The sequence below is a fragment of the Nerophis ophidion genome, linkage group LG12 (assembly GCF_033978795.1).
Source record: "Nerophis ophidion isolate RoL-2023_Sa linkage group LG12, RoL_Noph_v1.0, whole genome shotgun sequence".
Lineage (NCBI taxonomy): Eukaryota > Metazoa > Chordata > Actinopteri > Syngnathiformes > Syngnathidae > Nerophis > Nerophis ophidion.
Window position 1 is genome coordinate 20,567,777 of NC_084622.1, and position 9,496 is coordinate 20,577,272.

The 9,496-nt window shown below is 38.7% G+C and overlaps 1 protein-coding gene across 3 annotated transcripts in view; it reads left to right on the forward strand.

The window, feature by feature from the left end:
• rspry1 (ring finger and SPRY domain containing 1) overlaps window positions 1–9,496 on the forward strand; it is a 33,242-nt gene that overhangs the window by 18,895 nt on the left and 4,851 nt on the right. For all 3 annotated transcript variants that reach the window (XM_061917056.1, XM_061917057.1, XM_061917058.1), the window contains 10 exons: window positions 2,208–2,334; window positions 2,422–2,480; window positions 2,734–2,800; window positions 4,972–5,103; window positions 5,196–5,311; window positions 5,943–6,086; window positions 6,163–6,274; window positions 7,268–7,370; window positions 7,448–7,600; window positions 9,113–9,217. In XM_061917056.1, the coding sequence (XP_061773040.1) occupies window positions 2,208–2,334; window positions 2,422–2,480; window positions 2,734–2,800; window positions 4,972–5,103; window positions 5,196–5,311; window positions 5,943–6,086; window positions 6,163–6,274; window positions 7,268–7,370; window positions 7,448–7,600; window positions 9,113–9,217 (1,118 nt within the window). The remainder of the gene's footprint in view (window positions 1–2,207; window positions 2,335–2,421; window positions 2,481–2,733; window positions 2,801–4,971; window positions 5,104–5,195; window positions 5,312–5,942; window positions 6,087–6,162; window positions 6,275–7,267; window positions 7,371–7,447; window positions 7,601–9,112; window positions 9,218–9,496) is intronic.

Sequence of the window (9,496 nt, forward strand, 5' to 3'; positions counted from 1 at the left end):
AGAGGGCATGGCAGAGGAGACGCGTAGCCGCTCTCCTTCATGAGAGTTGCACAGTTAACAAGCCCTGTGCATGTCCAAACAGGCTATATCATGGATGCCTGGACACACTGAATTATTTCCTCCAGCAGCAGGATGCAAACTGCAGCAGCCAAGAGATAAGATAATACAGCCGAATCAAGGATGCAGAAGACCCTGCAAAGATATTCCAAAAATACGAATTTAATTGTATTTACTTGAGGGTTCTCTCCGAGTACTCCGGCATCTTCCCATCTCCTAAGACATACACATGGGGATAGGCTGATTGTCTGTCTCTGTATTGGCCCGGCCATGAAGTGGCGACTTGTTTAGGGTGTGTTTGAAACCTTACTTTGTTAGCACAGTCAGACGGGATGTTGCACACAGAACAGTTATTAGACTTAAACTTAGACTTAGACAAACCTTAATGATCCACAAGGGAAATTGTTCCACACAGTAACTCAGTTACAAAGGATGGAAAGGATAAGAATGGAAAGCATAATGTACACAAGGGCACAAAAAGAGGGCGAAAACTAAAAGGTATAAAGTAGACAAAAAATTTACCATAGTAGCAATATAAAATAATATATACATGTAATATTTACATATTATATATACATTATATAATATATACTTATATATCATATTATATTTTATATAATATATACAATATATGACAAATACCAAATACCATGTACAATATTACAGTATATGTAACAGCTGCAGCAAAAAAAGGGCAGCCTAAAAAACAGATTGAAGGCTGGAAGTGTGCTGCTCTTCTTAATGGAGCTTGACCACTGCTATGTTTTTGAGTGGAGACAACTTAAGTCTGTGTGGAAAAAAAAGAGAGTGGCAGTCTCAAGTTACAACTGCCATACGGTCTGTACGTTGAGCTTACGTTGGCGGGGTCGTTCACAACATGTGTTGCGAGAGTATGGGTTTTCCTGGCTAGCAATAGTTTTGCAGGTTGTTTGCAGATACAATGATGGTTTCAACATTTTTTAGTCAAGTAGAGGGCAGGTGAGTGTTTAATGGGCGAATGAGCGGTCCCGGACACATGATTTCCCAAGACAAGCGTTCCTTCTCTTCATGATATCAGCATTTCAGTCACATTTGTGTCAATGTCTGTGATATTCCGCATTTGACAGTAGATTCTGCTTTTATTAGCCAATATTGTGATTCTGTTTGCGTTGTTAATGTTGAAATTACAGGACCCTTTTTTGCCTCAACAAAATTTATTTTTTGTTGTTTATCGTTGTTTATCCAAACAGATAGTAACACAAAAAAAAAAAAAAAAAAAACATGATCCTAGCAACTTACCCACTTCGAACCATGTCAGGTTTACCTAATGGTTTTGTTACCATAAACTGTTTTATCTTTAGTATGCAGTTAGATATACCTAAGAACCAGTCATACCATTAAGTGTGTTTTCAAGTTAACTCTTTTCTAAAAATGTACACAATTTGATAAAGAAGTTTAACCAAATATTGCACTGCAATGTAAAGTTGAAGCAAGCTGCCTCTCCAAAACCAAAATTGGCCATGACAAATTTGTAGTTTAAGACAAAGAGTTTGCAAAATACAATTACGCTTAGAACGAGAAATTATCTTTCTTCTCTTGCCGGTTTTTGACTTTTTTTTTTTTTTTTTTTAGCAAGACAGTGTCCTGTGAGGGAGCTACAGCTGTTTAAGAAGAGCAATGCATGCTTTCAAGTCTCAATAAATGTGTCACTTGTCCCTTTAGAGTATCTAGAGGTCTTACTTCTTGTTATTTATAGCAACAATGCTGCTAATTTGGCGAAACTTAGTCCGCCTGCTATGTCTTCTTATTCTCTGGCAGACAAGGTGCGGGTGAGCTGTGTTTAGAAGCGCAGTTGCGATGCATAGTCCCCGTGACTGTACAGAGGTTTAACAACAATCTACATCCACAGACAGTCTCATTATAATCTGTATATGAGCAAGGGCTAACAGGTAGTGCCCCATTCAATTGTGGTGGCTCAAATTTATGGCAGCCTGCCACAATTTAATTAATGTATGGGACATAGCCTTGTATTTACTTTTTTACTAAGTCGACATGACTGTTAATTAAAAAGAGAGGTGTGTGTGTGCAGTACTTTATATATTACGGTTGATTTCCCCCTAAAATTCACTGTTTTCATGGTTCGAGTAAGTAAGTCCTAATGTCATCTCTAGGATGCCCTCCAGAAACTCTCAGACATGCTGAGTCTGAGTGCGGCTGTGGCTCGACAGGACGCTCTGAGCCCTTCCAAACACAGAAACACCACAGCTGTCTTGGGATGTCTGGCTGAGAAACTGGCTGGTACATTGACACCATTGAATGTTTGTCTTTCAGACTGACCGGTGACTTATCACTGTCGGCTATCTAATTTTATGTCTTCTCTCTAAGGTCCCGCCAGCATTGGACTGTTGAGCCCTGGAACTCTCGAGTACCTTCTAGAAAGCTTGGTAAGTAATGCAGAGGCAAAATAATAAGTTACATTTTAAAATGATGGCTGAATAGTTTTTAATGTATAAAGCAACACACATTAAAATGTATTTTTTGTTGTTTATCGTTGTAAAAAAGTCCTCAGTGGTAAACTTCGGAGAAATACACTCAGCTGAATTTGGAAATGCTTTCTCGTTTGACATGTTTTGGAGTACAGAAAAATAGTACTTTTTTATCAATTTAATGCGTAATTTGTTCATGTGTTTTCTACAGAGCTCTGAAGCACACCCCACTGTCATGCTGTTTGCTCTTATTGCCCTGGAGAAGTTCTCTCAAACAAGTAAGTTCACATTCCGGCTTTAGAGACACATTGATGATGGTTTGAAATTTTATCGAGTTTGGCACGAACAGGCTAAAAAATTAGGGGTGGGCAACATCATTTCAGTAATAAAAGTAAATACCAGGCCAGTATCACAGATATTTTTACTTGAACATTTTGAAGAGCATTAAATACTTTTGTGGTCTAGCTTTTAATTTGTTGGTCATGATTATAATTAGACAGGAATGCAGTACAAAGACTTTAGGCAGACAAAAAAAACAGTATTAGACAACGTAACAATATCAACTAGGGGTGCAACAATGCGCTATGATCACAGTTTGGTGCGTAACATTGCAATAATGGAACAAAATGCCATAACACAAAACTACTTAGCTTTTGAGCTCTAATGATTTTGCCTCACTATACAAAGGTCCTGAGTAGTCCTGGGTTCAATCCTGGGCTCGGGATCTTTCTGTGTGGAGTTTGCATGTCCTCCCCTTGACTGTGTGGGTTCCCTCCGAGTACTCCGGCTTCCTCCCACCTCCAAAGACATGCACCTGGGGATAGGTTGATTGGCAACACTAAAATTGGCCCATATGTGTTAATGTGAGTGTGAATGTCCTGCGATGAGGTGGTGACTTGTCCAGGGTGTGCCCCGCTTTCCGCCCGATTGTAGCTGATAGGCACCAGCGACCCCAAAGGGAATAAGCGGTAGAAAATGGATGGATTTGAAAACTGGAACATAAAAAACTACAAACTGCTAGTCTAGTTGGTTGTTTTTTCTTGGTTTCTAGTATTTAGCAAAGAGAGCACAGTATCAAGTCAAATTCCTTGTGTTTTAAACATACTTGACCAAAAAAACGGATTCTGATTCTGATCTAATTTTGCAATACAATTCTTAAATAACAATTTAGAAAACATTTAATGTGACCTTGCTGACACCTGGTGGCTAGTGCCTAGTACTGTATATGATTGCTATTTTTTTGTGGGGATCCATTCTTTAAAAAAACAACAATAAAGACAATAAAAAACGGACTTCATAGATTTGACTGATCGTCGACTCTGGACAAGATCTATCAAATCTGATTCAATTAAGAAAATCCTGAATCAAATATAACCCTCCTATATTGAGAGAAGAGAATATTTTAATGTCTTTAGATTTTTTCCTCTTACACACATGTAAGAGGGATGTGTGCTATGGTTATGAGTTGTTTTTTCCCTTGGCCCCAGTCTGGACCCCCTCTCCGGGGACCCAGGCTTAGACCGTTTTTTTATTTCTCTCCCCACCCTCATTGTTTACCTGTACCTCACTTTTTTTGTAAAAGGGCCCCGGAAGTTGGCAGACCCGTCAGCGATCCTGTTGTATCTCCCTGTAATGTTTGTCTGATCTGGAATGGGATTTTGTTGAACATTTTAATTTCTCCTCTGGGATTAATAAAGTATTTCAGGTCTTTTTGATCTGATCTGATCTCCAGCTTCTGGGTTTTTCTAAACACTATTGCTAGTTGTTACTTTCACTCGCAAAGGACAGGGCAGTGAGGTATGTTGCTGTATTTATCTGTACAGTAATTTATTTATTTATATATGCACCTTATTGATTTTTTATCCTGCGCTACCATGAACTAATACAATTAAATTTTCTTCTTATCTGTACTGTAAAGTTCAAATTTGTATGACAATAAAAAGGAAGTCTGAGTCTATTTGTTTGCATAGACATCTAACATGCGGCATAATTCCTGTCCCTCACTCTTAATGTGTACTAATTAGGAAATTGGTACACATCTGTAACAAGTCTAAACTACACTTACCATTACACCTTTAATATCAACCAAATATTACAATTATTTCATGATTACATTTTTTAATACAGTTTTTTAAAGCAGAATAAAGTCAGGAATGCAAAATAATTAAGCAAAAGCGAAAACTACTATTGCTTTAAATTCAAATTCTTTAAGCCATCTTGTGTCCAAGGACTTACTACCTAAACTTCTAATGAATAACTAAAAATTCAAAAGTAATAATAGAAACAATGTGTGCATAAACATAGAAGAAAACTGATTTTTTTTTCAATCTCTTCAGTCTAGCAGTGATCTTGGTATTGATATTGTCGATATTTGGATTGATCTCCCCACCCTTTACAAAAAATAAGACAAATGTTCTACTTTTTCACTGGTCTTCTTTGCCATCCTTAGGTGAGAACAAACTGACAGTGTCCGAGTCATGTATAGGCAGCAGACTGGCTGTGTTGGAGTCATGGTCGGAGCATCCTGACTACCTGAAGAGGCAGGTCGGATTCTGCTCACAATGGAGCTTAGACAACTTATGTGAGGGGTCCCGTCTGTTCAGCACTTTCTGATGAGAAGTTTTTGTGTAGTTGAGTTGTGCCAATGGTTCTTCTTCTGTTCCCTCTATCCAGTTCTCAAAGAAGGGCGTCAATTCACCTATGAGAAGGTCAACCTCACCCATATCAACGCCATGCTCAACAGCAACGACGTCAGCGAGTACCTCAAAATCTCCCCTAGTGGATTAGAGGTCAGTCTGAAATTAGCCTCAAATATATTTTCAGTATCAATAGTTTGTTTCATTTTTGATGGTACATCTTTTTGTTAGGCAATTTAAAGCAGTCTGGTTGCATTAATTCAATGTTTACAAATAACTTTTGGACTGTTCAGCTTTGTTTTAACACGTTTTGAGCCTGATTTGCTTGCGCCCTCTGCTGATTGCTGCAGGTGTTGCAGATTGTAGGCCAAATCAAGGCACATATATTACATTAAAAAGTCTCAGCACAACCACCAAACAAAAATGAATAGCAACAGGTGGCTACAGATGCTGCTGCTATAGATAAACAATACACTATTTGTTGTCCTTTAATGATCAGTTTTGTTCCAATGAAGTATAATTGATAACTTCTCTAGTTACACCTGATAGTCTTAGACTTAGTCGTAGACTTCCTTTTTATTGTCATTCAAATTTGAACTTAACAGTACAAATAAGAACACAATTTTGTTGCATTAGCTCTTGGTAGTGCAGGATAAAAAAAGCAATAAGGTGCAGATAGTCTCTCTTGGTGTCACGATTGCTAGTCTTCAACACAAGATTATTAGACTGCTGAAATTGCACAATTTTTTTAGAAATGTGTTTGTGTCTTTTTTCTCCCCCACAGGCACGGTGTGATGCCTCCTCATTTGAAAGTGTACGTTGTACTTTCTGTGTGGATTCTGGCATTTGGTACTATGAAGTGACGGTCGTTACATCGGGTGTGATGCAAATCGGATGGGCCACCAAGGACAGCAAGTTCCTCAACCATGTACTCCATCTGTCTAATCTCATCCTGTGCAGAGATCATTCAAGTGTTTTTTAACCTGTTCAAATGTGTGTTGCAGGAGGGTTACGGGATTGGCGATGACGAATACTCGTGTGCATACGATGGCTGCAGGCAGCTTATCTGGTACAATGCTCGCAGTAAACCTCACGCTCACCCCTGCTGGAAGGAGGGTATGCTTTTTGAAAACATTCGATTTAGCATTTCTGATATGTCAGATTTTTGTATCTACAGATGGTTAGAGTTTAAGCCTTGTGTATAATCTCGTGTCACGTATCTTGCGTAGGCAACGCCATCTTTCCCCTTCTCCTGCGTAGCCTCCCACAAGGCTTGTGTGCACTTTCCAAAAAGCCCAATGGTTTTGTCGCCAGCAATGCAGAAAGCAGTGCTGATTGATCAGTTTATGCCAAGGAGCATCCCTGAACACAGGCGACTAGACTTTGTTCTTAAAATACACAAATTATTGTATTAAAAACATCAGTGATTAAATATTTGCATGAAAACTGATATTGTGCATCATGTGTACTTAATATCTTGCCTAACACAAGCTTATTTTATTGTTGTTGCGTCCAAAAAGGTCAGCATCCTTTTTAACTTTTAATGCCAATTTTGTGCAAAGAACAGGTTCAATTTCGACACGTATTTTTTATTGTGCACACACAACACTTCTCGTTCTTTGTCAATAATCTTTCAGGCACGGTATAATTACGAACATGTGATCTCTAAACATGACCATACAGATAAACACCAACATGTCGTTAACTTACAATCGTTTTTTTAGTTTAGTTTTGTTTATTTTTACCATTACATGATAGCTTTCTCTTGTCCCATGTCCCAAACGGCCAAATAGTGTTGCATACTAATATAGTCTCTGCCGGTTGAGTGGTTGTTTTCTGTGCTCACTCTTCTGAGAAGGAAACACAGTCTCTAGTCAACAACAGCTGCAGTTGCTCCTTCTGTAGACACTGCCCCTTAGTATTTTAGAAGAGAATTACGGGTCTGGCGCCACCGCTCACGGAAGAACTATAAAACAAACAAGACGCCGTCAGAGGGGACGCAAGCTACGTGACACAAAAATATATTCCAGCCATTAAGCACCCATATTCCTCATACACAGAGGGCTAGAGAATGCTGTATGGATTCAAATGTATGGTGACCTATTTTAGGAGACGCTATCGGCTTCCTGTTGGACCTCAGCAAAAAGCATATGATCTTTTATCTGAACGGACATCAGCTGCCGCCAGAAAAACAGGTTTTCTCTTCAGCAACGTAAGTTTTCCTTCCACTTTTGTTTTTCTCCTTTACCTTCTCACCACAAAATCGCTTCTTTCCCCTCAATCTGTCAGGTCTGGCTTCTTTGCGGCGGCCAGTTTTATGTCATACCAGCAGTGTGAGTTCAACTTTGGCGCCAAGCCTTTCCGCCACCCGCCCTCAGTCAAGTTCAGCACCTTTAACGACTTTGCGTCACTGCTTCCCAGTGAAAAGATCATCCTGCCCAGGTAAGATGAAGTTAGGGTAGTGGTATGTGATACAGGCATTGTTACATTATCATGTATTTTCTTTAAAGCATAAAAAGATGGACCACACCACCATCTTAAGGCATTCAATCCTAATAAAAAATAAAATAAAACGGACATAACTTTCTTCCACCTTTTGATTTTTTTAGGCTCCTGTCAGTGCTGGTATGTAATGTGTTTATACAGTGACCGCTTATGTGAACAACCAAATTGTGTGGACCAACCCATTAAGTCCTGATCCAGTGTTCTTTTTGTTACTAAGAAAACGCCAGCTTAAGCCAACGTCAGTATGTATGTATGCATTTATATATATGTATATATATATATACATATTTATATATATGTGCGTGCGTACGTGTCCAGATCAATCAATCAAAGTTTCAAAGACGCACGCAGCGTGAAGTTAGACGTTATTGTTGTAATAATGTAAAAGATTTGGGGTTCTTAACACTGGTTTGAACAAGAAATGCATTAATTAACTTAAAATACCTTTCTGTTCAACTTCAAGCAGAAATGCACAAAGAAAAGGGTACATTAATCCAGAGCCACGAGAAGTTGTTCTCCTGACAAGAAAAGCCGTAAATAAAGACTATAGGACATATACTTTTTTGCCATTTTGGGGTCCCTTGAGTTAGCTGGTGTTCTTATATTTTTTGGTTTGAAACATTTTACTGTGAGCAAGTTGTAAACCGAATATTGTATTGACTTAATTTTATTTCGTGCAACGGCAAATCTGTGTGTGCGAATATAACCCGCACAGGCATCGGAAAAAAAAATCTTGATATTTCCTGGGATCCCTGTAAGTGTGCACTGATGTTAAAGCTGATGCACACATGCCATTTTACATGTATAATATCACTATATTGATGAACAGAGACGTCATAATGCGCCACTAAGTCAGCTGTGGTTGTTTCTTCTGGCTTTTTATTGTACAAATTCGGTCATTTTTTTTTTTGAGGGTAGAAATAAATAAATAAAGTCTACCATTATGTGAGCGGAGACTTTTTTCCAACACCAGAGTCTGGGAAATATCCTTTTTAGAAATATTATTGCGCTAAGATAAGATAAGAGTATGAATTATCATATGAAAATAGAAAAATCACAATAGAAATATGCAATAAAGGAACAATAAAACATGTCGACAAACTGCTGTCGGTGCAAAAAAATGTTGTCACGCAATAGCTTACGTAATCAGTCAGTCTGAGGGGCGTCAATTTAAATATAAATATCATTTCTGTGAAAGTGCAAGAAAACTGTTATGAGAAGTAAAGCCATAATGGAATTTAGTATGTGCGTTATCGTTCTAACATGACCTTAATTTATCGTTTGTGTCTGAGAATTTTAACTGGGCATTTCTTCCTTGCCTTGGAGTCACCTGACTAAAAAGTAATACATATATGACAAGTTGTGATGCAGTACATCATCATCATAGTTTATCAAAGGCAACTTCTTTTTGTTAACGCAAACTCAACATTTCCTGTGCTTTATTCCTAGACATCGGCGCCTGGCTTTACTGAAACAGGTTAGCATCCGGGACAACTGCTGCACGCTGTGCTGTGACGTCATGGCTGACACAGCGCTGCGGCCCTGTGGACACGGGTAGGTCATGTTGTCTCCCAAATATCAGAATCAGAATTTGCTTAATTGGCCAAGTAATCTGTGTTGGCCCTGCGATGAGGTGGCGACTTGTCCAGGGCGTACCCCCCCTTCCGCCCAATTGTAGCTGAGATAGGCATAGGCGCCCCCCGCGACCCCAAGGGAATAAGCGATAGAATTTGGATGGATAACACACAATGAATTTGACTTGTGTTGCCTTCTTCAATGTAAAACAAATAATATTAATAATTAACTAAAAATATAAACAAGTACTTATTATGC